The sequence below is a fragment of the Salvelinus fontinalis genome, chromosome 17 (assembly GCF_029448725.1).
Source record: "Salvelinus fontinalis isolate EN_2023a chromosome 17, ASM2944872v1, whole genome shotgun sequence".
In the NCBI taxonomy this organism is placed as follows: Eukaryota; Metazoa; Chordata; class Actinopteri; order Salmoniformes; family Salmonidae; genus Salvelinus; species Salvelinus fontinalis.
In genome coordinates this window covers 34,857,592-34,873,504 of record NC_074681.1, presented here as the reverse complement: position 1 = coordinate 34,873,504, position 15,913 = coordinate 34,857,592, and the positions used below count along the sequence as shown (strand labels likewise).

At 43.8% G+C, this 15,913-nt stretch overlaps 2 protein-coding genes across 2 annotated transcripts; one reads left to right on the top strand and one right to left on the bottom strand.

The window, feature by feature from the left end:
* Positions 1-5,828: 5,828 nt before the first annotated feature.
* On the bottom strand, positions 5,829-7,885 carry LOC129814211 (transcription cofactor HES-6-like). The gene is made up of 4 exons (XM_055867171.1): positions 7,514-7,885; positions 7,322-7,408; positions 7,120-7,201; positions 5,829-6,789 (listed from the first exon to the last, which is right to left on the bottom strand). The coding sequence occupies exons 1-4, from the start codon at positions 7,589-7,591 to the stop codon at positions 6,326-6,328; spliced, it is 711 nt and encodes a 236-aa protein (XP_055723146.1). The 5' UTR covers positions 7,592-7,885; the 3' UTR covers positions 5,829-6,325.
* Positions 7,886-9,448: 1,563 nt separating this feature from the next.
* Positions 9,449-15,821, top strand: itm2cb (integral membrane protein 2Cb). The gene is made up of 6 exons (XM_055867170.1): positions 9,449-9,674; positions 12,014-12,148; positions 12,448-12,636; positions 12,966-13,076; positions 13,257-13,410; positions 14,391-15,821. Exons 1-6 carry the CDS (start codon positions 9,582-9,584, stop codon positions 14,480-14,482), a joined length of 774 nt encoding a protein of 257 aa, XP_055723145.1. The 5' UTR covers positions 9,449-9,581; the 3' UTR covers positions 14,483-15,821.
* The last annotated feature ends 92 nt before the right edge of the window (positions 15,822-15,913 follow it).

Here is a 15,913-nt window from a genome sequence, read left to right as displayed (position 1 = left end):
GGCTCTCGACGCTCATGGCAGGCTGACGGCTCTCGACGCTCATGGCAGGCTGACGGCTCTCGACGCTCATGGCAGGCTGACGGCTCTGGCTGCTCATGGCTCTCTGACGGCTCTGGCTGCTCATGGCTCTCTGACGGCTCTGGCTGCTCATGGCTCTCTGACGGCTCTGGCTGCTCATGGCTCTCTGACGGCTCTGGCTGCTCATGGCTCGCTGGCGGCTCTGGCAGATCCTGTCTGGTTGGCGGCTCTGGCAGATCCTGTCTGGTTGGCGGCTCTGGCAGATCCTGTCTGGTTGGCGGCTCTGGCAGATCCTGTCTGGCGGGCGGCTCTAGCGGCTCCTGTCTGGCGGATGGCTCTGTAGGCTCATGGCAGACGGGCGGCTTTGCAGGCTCATGGCAGACGGGCGGCTTTGCAGGCTCCTGGCAGACGGATGGCTCAGATGGCGCTGGGGAGACGGATGGCTCAGATGGCGCTGGGGAGACGGATGGCTCAGATGGCGCTGGGGAGACGGATGGCTCAGATGGCGCTGGGGAGACGGATGGCTCAGATGGCGCTGGGGAGACGGATGACTCTGTAGGGAGGAGAAGGAGAGACAGCCTGGTGCGTGGTCTAGGCACCGGCTGCGCTGGAGAGGAGGAAACAGCAGGAGAGAGAACCCGGAGAGACAGCCTGGTACGGGGGGCTGCCACCGGAGGACTGGTACATGGAGGTGGCACCGGGTATACCGGACCGTGAAGGAGGACACGTGCTCTTGAGCACCGAGCCTCCCCAACCCTACCAGGTTGAATGGACCCCGTAGCCCTGCCAGTGCGGCGAGGTGGAATAGCCCGCACTGGGCTATGCAGGCGAACCGGGGACACCACCTGTAAGGCTGGTGCCATGTACACCGGCCCGAGGAGACGTACCGGAGACCAGATACGTTGGGCCGGCTTCATGGCACTCGGCTCGATGCCCAACCTAGCCCTCCCAGTGCGGCAAGGTGGAATAGCCCGCACTGGGCTAAGCACGCGTACTGGGGACACCGTGCGCTCTACCGCATAACACGGTGTCTTACCAGTACGACGCCTTCTACCTCCACGGTAAGCACGGGGAGTTTGCTCGGGTATCCTACCCGGCTTTGCCACACTCCTCGTGTGCCCCCCCCCAAGAAATTTTTTGGTCTTACTCACGGGCTCCCAACCGCGTCGTCGCGCTGCCTCCTCATACCAGCGCCGCTCAGCCTTCGCTGCTTCCAATTCCTCCTTTGGACGGCGATATTCCCCTGGTTGAGCCCAAGGTCCTCTACCGTCCAAGATCTCCTCCCAAGTCCAGAAGTTCTTGTTGCTCCGTCGAGCATTCCCATACCGCTTGGTCTTAGTTTGTTGGTGGGTGATTCTGTTACGGGTGACGCTCTCCTCATCCTCGGACGAGGTGAGGAGAGAAGGATCTTCTGACCAAAATGCGGAGTCAGGGAAATAAGCCATCTTTATTACAAATACGACGTCGACTAAACAAAACAAAACACTTTCAAAACTTACAAAATAACAAAAACGTAACGAACGGAACCTGAACATAAACTTACATCGACAAACGTAAACTCACGAACAGGAACGTTACATTGAAACGTACGACCAGCCAAACAGCCCCGATAGTGAATAACATCGAACACAACGAAGACATCACAGGAGACAATCACCCACAAACAAACAGTGAGAATGCCCTACCTAAATATGACTCTTAATTAGAGGCAAACGCAAACCACCTGCCTCTAATCAAGAGCCATACCAGGCAAACCAAAACCAACATAGAAACAGATAACATAGACTGCCCACCCAAAACTAACGCCCTGACCAAAAACACATAAAAAACAACATAAAACAGGTCAGGACTGTTACAGTAAAAAATAAATAAATTTGCTATTCTGTGTTAATTTCAAAATAAAAATGAAAGATTTCAATATATTCACACTTTTCTATGCTACTTTATGAAAACACAAAAATGTTACACAAATGTAATAAAATCAAGTAGGGGTTAATTTACATGTATTTATTTCATGCCAAATGTTAGGATACCTTTTTCTTGTTTGTGTGTTTTCAGGAAGCAGGCCATTGTGGATATTAGGCCTAGTGGTTATTACCTTTCAGTGGAAATAGCCTATTGTCTATAAAGAAAGATATCCTCTCCCAAGTGCTTCTTTTGACGTTCACAACCTGCTATACCTTTAACCGAAAAGGCCCATTTCATGGGTTTCCTATCATTTCACTGCAACTCTTTCATCGTGGTTTTAGTTCTTTATTAATTAGGTTAATTTAGGCAGAAGATGTAATGGGTCATTAATGGCACGCTCTTAATTTGAGAATTGAGAGGACCTCGATAATAAGTAGGCCTACTTTGTGTGAACGACTTGAGCAGTTACAGAAATTGACCTTTGGTGAGATGATTGGCCATTGAACCAAGTATCTGCGTTAGAGACCTCTCTAACACCCAGAAAGCTCCGATTCAAACTCCCATTCAGCAGCTCTGCAAGCGTTATAATGTCAAAATACGTTCCTTGATCACCAAGTATGGATTTTCACTGAGCAACTATCTTCATTTACTCCCGTTGCGATCGGTATGTACTTCCAAAAAAGGTCTAAATAAAAATTGACAAGCAACCTAAAACAATGCCTATCCGGCACCTCCAAGCTCCGTATGTGGCAACGCACAGGTCGGAAGTCTACAACCGCTCGGAAGAGGCATTTTCGGTTGTATGTAGATTTATCTTTGGACCTTTTTTGGGTGTACTTAACGGCTGTAATGGGAGCGAACAAAAGGAAATAGTTGCCCAGCGAAAATCAATATTTGGTGTTCAAGGAACGTATTTTGACATTCTAACTCTTGCAGAGCTGCTGAATTGGAGTTTGAGTCGGAGCGTTCTGGGTTTATAGAGGTCTCTGACACACAGAAGGGCTACTGGTTGAATTGGCCATATGCTCACTTCAGTAGCCTAGGCCTACCCGTTCGAATTGAATGGCAATGCCATTTCAAAATAGGCCCATCAAAAACTGTAGGCTATTTTAGTATTTCCAGTTTCCCCTGCAGTATAGAAAGAACATTTAATATTTGCCTAAAAATGCAAGAGGAGAGGGTTACAAAATCCTCATGGTCGCAAACAAAAACCCATAGCATGGCTAGATTATCAGTGGAAACTGGACAGGAAGGCAGACAGGCGGACAGACGGTGGGGAAGATTCTCCCACGGCTTTTAGCAGCGTGGATCAAAGCGGCCATCGTCATTCACATCCCTCGCTGTTCGCACCTCTCCCAATTTGAGGATCAGGTGTGAAACTAGACAACTGCCCTCCTGCTGTGACACCACCTCTGGGGTTCCGCTAATCCGGAGTCGGCTCTATCACAAACTGAAAACAGTCTGTGAATGTGTCCTAATAATGTGGAATTCAGGTACAGAATTAAAATACAATTTATCCAATCGTTATCGAGCCACCTTGGCTTGACTATGTTGTTGAGTTGTCACAAACCAACACGCACGCTGCGTTGTGTATGGGGTAGCGATAAGGAATTAAATATCTCTTTACATTCCATTTCACATCATTAATACATATCTGTTCAATCATACAATGAGGAGAATAATTATTATTGATAAACGGAATAGCCTTTGATAAAAAAAAAAACTGTTTTCATTGTATGTGGTTTGAAAGAATGAGAGAGATGTCCTGAATAACAGGATCGTAACATTAGTAGACGTTAGTAAATATCGATGTGTCAGAAGTGACACTTGAGGACATCAGAGCAACATCCAAGGTGTCACTTTACAGGTCGGCCACTGAGCCGAGGAGAAGCGCTTTGATATTCATGTTAGGTGCTTTTGATGTGGTGTGCTGCTGCGACATCTTTCATGTTCAAACGCTCTACTTGTTAAAAGAGTGCCACTTTCGTCTGAAAGAGATCGAAGAAAAGCTGTGAGCAGAGAGAAATGTTATTTTGGTGTCCATCTACCTGTTCGGCATTAAGGACATGTTCATGGGCTCCCGAGTGGCGCAGCGGTCTAAGGCACTGCGTCAATATAGACCATGTTTCGATCCTGTGCTGTATCACAACCGGCCGTGATCGGAAGTCCCATAGGGCGGTGCACAATTGGCCCAGCGTCGTCCAGGTTAGGGGAGGGTTTGCCAAGGTAGGCCATCATTGTAAATAAGAATTTGTTCTTAAATGACTTGCCTAGTTAAATAAAATAATACAAATGTCTGAGATCATGCAGCCCAAAAATATGGGAAGGCACAACATATGTGAGGGTGGCCAGAGGGGGCTATGCTGTGATCTGTAAATCTCAGAATTAAAAAAAGAATTCAAATAGTTTTTACTGCAATCTAGAGCCATAATCATTATGCTTAACTCTAAGCATTCCTCTTGAGCTGTCTGTATCCCCCTGACTTGTGGTTCTTTTTTAAATAAACAAAAGAATCTTCCCTGCATCTCTGCTAACATCTGGGTAAAAGATTGAAAGGACTCTGAGTCTTATTCAGTACATTTAGTTATTGCTTGTTTTTCTAAAGTCTAGCAACCTTGCCAACAGTCATGCCAGCTAAGATAGTTAGTCAAGCTGGCTACACTAACTTGATTGATAGCCTGAAATGCCTTCTTGGTAGCTAGTTATGAGGTTGGGTGATTGGGAACTTATCCGGGGTATCTAAAGCCAACTTCATAAAATTGCTAAGTGGCTAGTAGTATTACTGCTTGTCATATTTTAAGGAGGAATTTAACGCTGTCAGAATACCAATGAAGGCCATCAAATGAACCAGGTGCCAGATCTCACACTGCATTGTAGAGAAGAAGTTGCCTGACGACTCAAAATGAATTCTTCCACTGCTCTATGTTCCCTACATACTTCAGTCTAGACTGCCACCAGAAGTCGTTTGTGATGTCAAATTTAGGGGTGTTGTACAAAAGTCATCAGCGATTTAATAATTTCTAACCAATTAGAGAATTTTAAAAACTCTGCTTTACCCCACTGTTCTGGCTTGGCCCAACCCATCGGTTTCTGGGACCAATCAGAATGGTTTGAATGTGTGTGTTCTAGAATAACCCAACATGGCAGGTGAAAAAGAAAATGCCTAGCCGAGTTCTAAAACGCCTGAGCGGAGTTCCGACATACGTTTTTTTAGCAGAAAAGGAGACTAGGTTGAATTAGCTGTATCCCTGAAAACCGGATACATCTGGTTGTTGGCAACTCCGCTAAGGGTGTTGAAATCATTGGGGAGGAACTCAGATCCAGACTCATTGAGAAGAAACTAGCATCCGTGGGCGTGGCTTAGTGTTTGAGCAGAGCAAGGAGTAGCCAGGCAAGCCAGGCAAGACAAGAAGGCCCAAGCCAGGCATTCTCACCTGATAAAGGCCCACTGGTCCAGCTGTGCTAAAGTAGTCCTAAATTAAACTTCAAAGCCTACCTTCACACACACACACTAATGGCACACAGTGCTTATATGATTAAAAACAAGTGCTACCAGTGTATTGCTGAAATGTGATTACTGTGGAATGACTGTTTGATGCTAGTTTAGCAGGAAAGAATTTAAACCATTTCTGGTCCGTTTTTCGAAGTGTGCTACAGCAATATTTATTTTATTTAACTAGGAAGGTCAGTTAAGAACACATTCTTATTTACAATGATGGCTAACCCCGGCCAAACCCTAACAACGCCGGGCCAATTGTGCACCGCCCTACATGTCTCCCAATCACAGCCGGTTGTGATACAGCCTGGAGTTGAAACAGGGTGACACCTCTAGCACTGAGATTGTCCATTACTTCATGTGAAAATGTTCACCGCTGAGTAAATAGAATAAACTGAGTCCAATATGAAGAGAAAATCTATTTAATGAAATTAACTACATCAGTGCATGACAATTTGTCTGAAAAACATTTGTTATTACAATGTTACAGATAACATAAAATATTTATTTTATTAAACCTACACAAATAAAATAATTTCCACACAACACGGCATTACTGGGTGTGGTTTACTAGGACATGGTACTTTCTATACAGCCATACTATCAACAAATACATATTTACATCTGTACAACCTAGAATTCTGGCTAAAAGACACAAAAATTGCTTTTTAAAATGATGCCACCTCGAGCCTACTTGCAACCAGACTTTGCATTACCAAGTATAGTCATTGTAGTGATAATGTCCCACTTCTCATGCTATTCCTACGTCTCTCATCCAACAGTCTAACAAGATTACAAGGATTACAAGTATCTTCAAATATACAGAATAAAACACAATATACAATAACATTTTTAGTCTATTCCTCTAGTAACTGACAGTTGTAGGCCTACAGTAATTTGGCTCTACCAAGGTCTCCACATGGACTTGGAATAGGCCACTCTGGGCATGTTCAGAACATCCTGGTTTTCAGCGTCCACAGAGATGTGGCTCTGCTCAGAGTCAGTCTCGTCCAGATCCGAGCACAGGCCATCGCTGGAGGTGGTGGAGGGCGCTGGGGAGAGGGTTGAGGAGCTTCCGCTGGGGATGCTCCTTCCTCCAGGGGAGACCAGTGCTGCGTAAATGCCGTCAGAACTGGGCCAAGTGCTACTGCCATTAGTGGAGCAGTCCGCCATAATATCCTGGAGCATCACCTGGAGTCTGTCCTCGTCGTTCAGAGGCATACATTCCAGGAGGTGGTTCAAGAGCTCCGCCGCGAGAGTCGCGTCGATTCCCGGGCAGCTGGACACGAAGGTGTGCACCTCATGCATGCACTGGATGTAGCCAGCAGCGAACCTTTCACTCGCCTCCTGGGTCACTGGGTCTACCTCTGACAGAGCACAGACAGAAGCCCCGTTTATACCTGGTTCTAACATTCATTATTGGTCCTGATCCTGTTCACATTCTGATGTTGCTCACATTTTTAGACAGGTGTAGACGATTAAAAGACGCATTGTGATCTGATTGTGATCAGATCTTATAAGTGTAAACAGACAAGATCAGATCAAGATCAGAATGAAGGACGCATGTTAGAGGCAGGTAGAAACAGAGCTAGAGAGATACACTAATGAGACACACTGAATATAGGCCTTACACAAACAACATTCTACCAGTTGGGTGAAAATGTACATGTGCATAAGTGCATAATCCTATAGTTTACCTTGTGCTTGGTTTTGAAGGATACTCTCCACTCGTTTTACAGTCATTTCCAGCACTTCGGCATTCTCCATCTTTGATTGTAACTGTGAATGGCATATTGATAGGCTACAATGTAAATAACTGGTTTACAATGCAACGACAATAGACTACACAAAGAGAGGGGACATGTGATATAAAGTGACATAAGATGTGCAAAAACGTACATCTGTGTCTGCGAGAAGAACTCTGAGTTCCTGTAAACTTTCATTGATGCGAGCCCGTCTCTTTTTTTCAACCAACGGCTTTCTGATCTGGAAAAAAATAAAAATAATTCACCGCCACATTAATAAATTAGGCTACATTTAGTCAAACCAAAGAACACTCAATACACGACAATTATCGTCACTTTGGCCTACCTTTCTGTCCACTTTAATGCCATAGTATTCATCTTCGTCTCTACTCAGTTCTTTTTTGATATTGTGAGTGGGGGCCATGTTGTAGAAGTTTAACCCAGACACTGCCCGAGGTTTGGTAAATCCACACGACCGTTACACTCCGTAAATGGGACAGATGGCCGCCGGTCCCTGCTGCAAACAAAGCCGAGCTGTACTTTTGCGCAGACGGGTACTAGATGTGTTATGCAGCCTCAAGCGCAACGACAGTGCCAGTAGTAGTAGGTATTTATAACGCCTCATTTAAATGTGAATAGAGGGGCTGACTGCGCGAGCAAGAGATTGTTCAGCGCACTTGCGAATCAGCCAATCGCTGGTCTAGCCTTTTGTCCTCAGTGCACCATAGAAATTGTCTTCAGAGGGAGAGGATTTGCCTAGACCACAAGAGAGATATAATTTGGTTTCTATCCCAGCCAGAAATAAGTTTTTATTTTATAACCCACAATTCTTGTCTGCTCCTGAGACCAATATCAATATTTACAACTGCGACCTGTAAATGAGAACGTGTTCTCAACTAGCCTATCTGGTTAAATAAAGGTTAAATAATTTTTTTTAAATATGCTTTGAAAGATAGATGGAAATGAAATTATAACAAGAAATCGTAGAGGCAATTAATCATAACAACACATAACATTTATTTAATTTATTAAATTAGGAAATATAAAACGATAAGTAAACAATATGCCTAAAGGATCATTTTGAATGTGCCCTATAAATGTTTGATTTTGTACTCATCATCATACGTTCCGACTCAAACAAACACTTAACCAAATTGCCTAACCATTAGCCTATTGAATCGTTCAACATTAACAGACAATTCTCACGTTGCGTAATTAGTCACCTTTACGTGTATTTCAAGTTTAGTTGTGGGCCATTGCACTTAATACATGTCATGTCCAAAGTCGAGGCCAATTCCAACCCAATTCAAGACAATTAACAGAATGGGACATTAGGCCACATTTGAATAGGAAAATGTGTCACATATCGTCCATCCTTAGTCTTGAATAGGCACAGAGGACAAAAGGCTAGACTCAACACCATGTGGCTTAGTTGGTAGAGCGTGGCACTTGGAATACCGGTGTTGTGGGTTCGATTCCCACTGGGGACCTGTACAAATAGAAATGCATGTACTCACGACTGTAAGTCCAAACAGAACATCTGCCAAAATGACAAAATCAAAATGTTTATATATATTATTGTAGGTCAACTCAACCTTTGGCACATGGGCTCCAATGCTTATCTTTATTGAGAGTTGTGAAATGAAATGAATTGAAGATGTTTCTCCATTTGCGCTCTATTGATACGATCTAACAGACAGACAGCTAATACATTGCTATAGGAGTTGTTATCTCATATGAATAGTTTATTAATGCGTAGGCATTATAGTATGGCCTTTAGAATAATAAAACAGCTAAATTAAACACAAAGTAAATTTCCGACTGTGTAAACTCAGACTCCGTAGTGATTATACATGTGTGGTTAACATTCACATATCAAATTTCACGTCATTAAAGAGATAATTTCAGTATCATTCCTGTATAGGCGTATCATTATAGACTTCCGGATGATCAGAGTTTATTCGGTCAAATCAGAGAAGAAAAAGCGCTAAAAATAAGATGAGGAAAGTATACCCATATCTGGTGCAAACCTTCAAAATAAAGGTCCCCTAACCAATCTTGCAAAGAAACACCATATTCAGAATCTAATTAATGCAGTGAAAAACGTCCATTTAGGTGGAAACTGTTTTCAGTCCAGCAATATTTATACAAACTCAATTATTATAAAACACAATAACATAAACAACAGGCTAATAAAAGCAACATTTGAATCAACCTCATATGGATGTCGACAATTATTTTGAAAAGTGATAAGGGTATGATTTTTTTCGAGTCCCACATGCGGTTGTTCGTCACAACTACGCTTATCTGAGGTCAGAGAGGATCTTGATAGGACGGGGGCGAAAGAACCGTGCAACTATATAATCAACCAGCATCGAATGAGGAAGTCAGTGTATTGAAAAAGATATACAAAGATGGTGAAGATTACTTTCCAGTCGGTCTCGGCGCAGAAAGCAGAGAAGGAGCTCGATGGAGACAAAGCCGAGATTCTCATGCCCTATGAACACGTGAGTTCAGCATCTCTTTTCTATGTTCCATGTATTGACATGCCGTTGTTGAGAAAGAGGGATTTTTTGCTGACCAAGATGCAATAATTAGATTATATCAGGGCTATTTTTCCAAAACAGACCATAACAGCAGCAGTAGGTCAATCTGCATATAGTACCACGACATCATTTATTGTTAGTATTATTGGTACTATTGTTACCAGCAATGATACACTGTTGCAGTGAAAGCGCTGGAAACACAGATCTAAAGTAACCTTTTAAAACAGATACAAGCTAGACAGCACAGCCGGAGGATGTTGACATTAGGTCACCTTCTTAGGCTAGCTGGGGGAGGGGGGGTACGACCACGACACACTGCAGGGGTGTATTCATTCCGCTGATTTTGTTGCAAAACGTTTCATAAACTGAACGAAACGGGCCGGGATTTACCCTAATTAGTCCAATAGAAACTCTCGTTTTGCTGTTTGCTTCCGTTAAACAGTTGCCGTAATGAATACACCACAGATGTAGCAACGAATCCTAGGCTATCCTATACAATTTTAGTCGAATAATAGTTATGTTTATCGAAAGCTTTCAAGACAAAACGTTTTATTTTATTTGATATTGTTAAGTTGTATCACATCAATAATTACGATGCAAATTGTGCATACAAATGGAGACGTTATTGCTGCGCTATGGTTACGTCACCGAAGTGGTTTCCGCGGCCAATCCAGAAGGTTGCGCGTGAGGGCCACCTGCGCAGTGGGGTTGTTGTATTATAAAATAAATGCAAATGAGGACGCAATGCATTTATTTAAATAGTGTAATGTGATTTATTTTCCTTGTGTCATGATCACCCAAATCTATGCAATCTGCACTGATCTGAAAATACTTCACAGGTGCAATTTGGTAGGTGCCATATAGGTTTACTTCGGGTGGCTTTCATCTGTTCTGTTCATTCAAACCAGATGAAGGAAAGAAAGAAATTAAGTCACACTGTAGAGAGTCATAAGACATATGCATTTGGTTACATAACTGCCAGGGAGCTGCTAAAAGGGTGGCCATACTGGATTTGCCTAAAAAACATTTGCCAAAAGTGTTGACTCTTAGTATTCAAACACTGTTGTTTCTATATGTGGCCGCTCAATCTGTTAGCGTTGACGTCACAGTTGTAGGTCTGTGTCATTAGAGAACACCTGGATGGTATAGTGTTGTCCTGCCATTTGTGGCAAACATTGCATTTTATTTCTACAGGTGGCAGAATAAATGCATTTTGAGTTTTGCAGTTGGACTGTCAAACTGAGCAACTGTAGGCCTATGGGCTAGATAACTCTACCCTCCATCAGATTTAGAAATAGTCTACATTGGGTGGGAGACAGGGGATTCTTGCAAAGGCGTCATAGGATACGTGTATATGCCAAATCTGTATAAAGACTATTAATACCAACTCCGGCTTGAGATCCCTCTTCCACGCAATCGCTCTGATCACCCTCCTACCGGAGGTGGTGATGTAACAGCTGTCACAGCTATAAATAAGGCACTTGGAAGTAGAGGTCTATGAATAGAGCTCCCAGACAACCGTGCCAGCCTCCTTCGCCGTCACTCGGGCACACACAACACAATCCGTCTCATCCCGTTTGATCCTCCGTAGTCCCTAGCAACCGTGTGTGGGTACCGTCTCTAGCTAGCGACTAGCGTATCGCTAATAGCGAACAGACTGACGGTAGGGCTGAGAGACTGTGGGTGGGCTGTTGGGATGAGGAGGCATCTCCAGCATCTCCAGCCTTCAGCCTACAGTACGTCTTGGAGACTTCCTCTCTGACTAACCACTTGGCAAGGACAGAATCACCTCATCACAGACTAAACAAGCAAGATATGGCTTGGTAGGGTGTAGCACAGGAAAGTGTCGCTGTGTAAAAACCTCACTCTAAAGATATTATATGACTGATTATTTCTGCTCAGATGAACTTGATGATAGCATAGTCCTGCTTTTCTTCTTGGGTGTAGCACAGGAAAGTGTCGCTGTGTAAAAACCTCACTCTAAAGATATTATGACTGATTATTTCTGCTCAGATGAACTTGATGATAGCATAGTCCTGCTTTTCTTCTTGGGTGTAGCACAGGAAAGTGTCGCTGTGTAAAAACTTCACTCTAAAGATATTATATGACTGATTATTTCTGCTCAGATGAACTTGATGATAGCATAGTCCTGCTTTTCTTCTTGGGTGAAGATAACTGCTTAGCTACTTGAGTGAAATGGAAACGTCTGTTTCATAGTGGAAGCATCCTGCTGATAATTCTTATCACTCTTATCTAACACTGGCCTGTAGGTCTGACCTGTGTATTGTTTCTTCCACCAGGAGCTTGTTCTTCCTCTGAGGCCCAAGAAGTCTCATCTGAACGGACTGCTTTGTCCCACCTTTGGCCTGGTGGTGTTCATGTCAGGACTGGTGCTGGCCTCCATATATGTCTATCGCTATTACTTCATACCACAGGTACTATACTACTGTACTTCACTATACTACTATAATACACCTACCACTATTCACTTATTTTTCATACTACAGGTAAAATATTATTACTTTTACATACTACCTCACACACCTTACTAAACTATACTACTGTACAACTACCAGTAGTAGCTACTACTACCTGCCACATCATCCCTCTCATATTCAATCATACAGACAGATTGGTTCTGATTGAACCAATGATCAATGATATAGATATACCACATATAGCTATCCCCGACTATCCTAACCCTGTTCTGATCTGTTCTCCCTGTGTGTTCTAGATTCCCGAGGACAGTCTGTTCCACTGCAGGGTTCTGTATGAGGACTCGGTGCACTCCCCCATGCACGGCAGACAGGAGCTGGAGGAGAACGTGGGCATCTACCTGGACGACAACTATGAGCAGATCAGCGTGCCCGTACCCCATTTCGGAGGGAGCGACCCTGCAGATATCATCCACGACTTCCACAGGGTAAGAGCCAAGGGACCCTCAGTCATCCCTATGTCAATACACACAGCCAAAGTGGAGTATGATACAAGGTAGCCATTTTGTGCCAGAAGACTCACCCATTGCCAATTGTTATACATATGAGCCTATGATTCTGGAGAATGTGTCTACAAGGCAATGAAAGTTTTGAGACCTTCTCTGTTAGGAAGTGTCAGACTGGAGTGCTGACACTTCCTTCCTCCAACTCTGCTGCAAGACGTGGTTAGCAAATACCTTTCTGCTACTCAAAGGTAAAAAGTTATTCAATACCTCGGAATTGATGATACATTTGTTGCTGTCATTTCTAATTCCAGGGTCTGACTGCGTACCATGACATTGCCCTGGACAAGTGTTACGTGATTGAGCTCAACACCACCCTGGTCATGCCACCACGGAACCTGTGGGAGCTGCTGGTCAATGTCAAGGTATGCTGTTGTGTGATGTCTGTCGGAGGTGTGTGAGTGTGTGTGTGTGTGTCCTTCAGAGAGACATTCTGTTTGGGTGTTTGTTTGCGTGTGTATCCTACAGTAGAACACTGCGGTCATGTCTGACTTAATCTGTGTACGGCCTGTGATATAAAGTGTGTTTGTCTCCCTCTCCAACAGAGGGGAACATATCTGCCCCAGACCTACATCATCCAGGAGGAGATGGTGGTGACGGGGAGGGTGAGGAACATGAGACAGCTGGGGCCCTTCATCCACCGGCTCTGCTATGGCAAAGACACCTACCGCCTCAAACGCCGACGCGATGCACGCCGACGTAAGTACTACACACACACACACACACACACACACATATTATTTTTCCCTCTATCTCACACACCCGCGTACAATTTCGCACTCACACCCACACTGATGTCCTTGGCAACGTGAGATGCATGTAAGTGCTATGCTATCAGTTAGACACGTCCTCTCCTGTAGAGAGGAGAGGAGAACAGAAGAGTGTGTGTTTTCACAGTAGTCGCTGAGTCAACAGAGAATCCGTGGGTTGACTGACTGTGTGGTGGGAGGAACACTGACCGTCAGAAGTCGCCATGTGATACCCATCATCGCAGAGGAAATGGAGATGGCCATGTCGATATCGGAGCTTCCTGTGTGGGCTCAGACAGGGAGTGTGTGTGTGTGTGTGTGTGAGAGCACGCACATACTGTGTGGGCTCAGCCAGGCGCTAGCCTCCCACAATATGAGTTGTTTGGCGAACTTCCACACACACATCCCTGTATGATTATCATGTCAGAGACATAGCGTGTGTGTTTGTGAGTCATTTCTCCAACACACCATCAGGCAGCGTGCGTGGGGAAGAAAGTGCTGCGCAGTAGGAATATCCTCCGTGTGGCTCTGTGATTGGCCAGTTATAGAACCAGAGCAATGATGTAACATGCTTCCTTGCCACTGAACACATATGGACTGATAGGCGACTCCATTGATCCAAGATGAGGCTGGTACTGGTAGTCATGGTAACAGTGAGTGAGGTAGGCAGTGGGCTATAGCTATCTAGTCTTATGAGGATGTCTGTTCATAAATTGTATCATAATGGTTATTAGGCGCCTAATATGTGGATATATGAACACAAATGGGGAGTGGCCAGTACCTCTGTGACCCAGCACAGCAATAGCACAATAGATATCCCAAACCATATCATATCAAAAGTATGTTATAGGTAGAACATAATTGAACATGACACATAACGCTGGATGTAAGCTTTACCTATCTTCTCTTCTTCTCCATCCCTCTCTCCAGGCATCGACAAGCGCGAGGCGAGGAACTGCCACAGCATCCGTCACTTTGAGAACACCTTTGTTGTCGAGACGGTGATCTGTGACAGGGTCTAACTTTTCCGAGGGAGAAGATGGCAAGATGGCCTCCCTACACCACCAAGCCAACTCTCAAACCATACCTCGCACCTCCCTTAGGCGTTATATTGCACTTTAAAAAGATTGTGTTTGTCCAAATAGTTATTGGTTTTAATGTTTACTTTTATTCCTTTTTTTGTCCCAAGTTGAAGGGTTGTTTACTGCTCTGGTGTTGGTTTTATTTGTTTTTGTATTCCAATGGTCTGTATATTTTGATAATGCCGGTAATGCAATGAATCCTTAGCTTTTTTGTTCCTTGGGTTTTAATGTCATGTTGTACAGATCTTTTTTGAGGATTTGATATGAGGTCGACGCCAGCTTAATCAGATGAGTTGTCTCGGGTTTTTACTTCAATCGATTCAGATTGAGTTGGCATGTTTATCCTTTCAGTATTTTACTTTTCTTCTCTTTGTAACCCTGTGCAGTGTGTGTAACAGTGAAGAGAATTGGGAATAATGCTGCTTCATGCGCTGTGCAGACAGACGTGTTTTTATTGGTCTCTCGGTTCAACCAAAGTGAACCCATGATGATGTCTTGTTTTTGTTGTCCAGAAATGCCCGAAACATACCTCGTATATTTGAATGTTTTTTCGCCTGTTATGTAAATCATGAATTCTGTATATGTATTTTGCATCATTCCTATAAGCAATATATACTGTATATGCATAGATTTTTATCTAAACTTGTTTTGTGATTGACTGATCATTTCTCTGTGGTTTGTCCCTCTTTGTGGTATCTTCCACTCATTGACTCTGTCTGGCTCTCACATGGAGCCAGACAGAGGTAGCAGTGCTTTCAATGGGCCAACGGAACCAAATATATAGTCATTAACGCTATGTTGAGTCGTGAGGGTGTTACTTAGGCATATTTGGGGATGGATCTAGCTTTATAAATTACCTACAGTGGGACCGGTTTTAGATTTCAACTCTTTCTTTCTGCATGTCTTTGGCTACTTCCTGATTCTGTGTGCAAGTGAACACTTCCGGAGAAGGATGGAGAATTGGGACGTGGTCGTCCTCTTCCTTCTGTCTAGTGGGATCAGCCTCTTGTCTGCAGTTGAATCCTTGTAGCCAGGTTCCATACCTGCTATCCTGATCTACCATCTCTTCATTGCTTGCCTGTCTTGCTCTCTTAACCTTTTTTTTTTACTATACTGTATGATATGAAGGAATTCTGTTGCTGTTTTAAAAGGGACCTACTGTATGATGTATATTTTCATGATCTGTCCCCTTCTCTTCTGACTCGCCATGCTGTACTGTCATTTGACTTGTAATAGCTTATCCTACTACAGTACCTAATGAATAAACAATTCAACTACACGGCTTAGTTCTTTTACCTTTGCATTTTCATTGTCCTGTGTGTGTGTTTTAGAGAAACAGAATGACACATGAGAATACAAAGGCTAAATGAA

Bases quoted from the DNA above. Each gene is read 5' to 3' on its own strand.
- LOC129814211 (XM_055867171.1), bottom strand. From the start codon at position 7,591: ATGGCCCCCACTCACAATATCAAAAAAGAACTGAGTAGAGACGAAGAT. The intron at 7,409-7,513 runs GTAGGCCAAAGT...ATTTTTTTCCAG, and splicing joins GCATTAAAGTGGACAGAAAG to ATCAGAAAGCCGTTGGTTGA. The intron at 7,202-7,321 runs GTACGTTTTTGC...TGCCATTCACAG, and splicing joins TTCTTCTCGCAGACACAGAT to TTACAATCAAAGATGGAGAA.
- itm2cb (XM_055867170.1), top strand. From the start codon at position 9,582: ATGGTGAAGATTACTTTCCAGTCGGTCTCGGCGCAGAAAGCAGAGAAG. The intron at 12,149-12,447 runs GTACTATACTAC...TGTGTGTTCTAG, and splicing joins GCTATTACTTCATACCACAG to ATTCCCGAGGACAGTCTGTT. The intron at 13,077-13,256 runs GTATGCTGTTGT...CCTCTCCAACAG, and splicing joins AGCTGCTGGTCAATGTCAAG to AGGGGAACATATCTGCCCCA.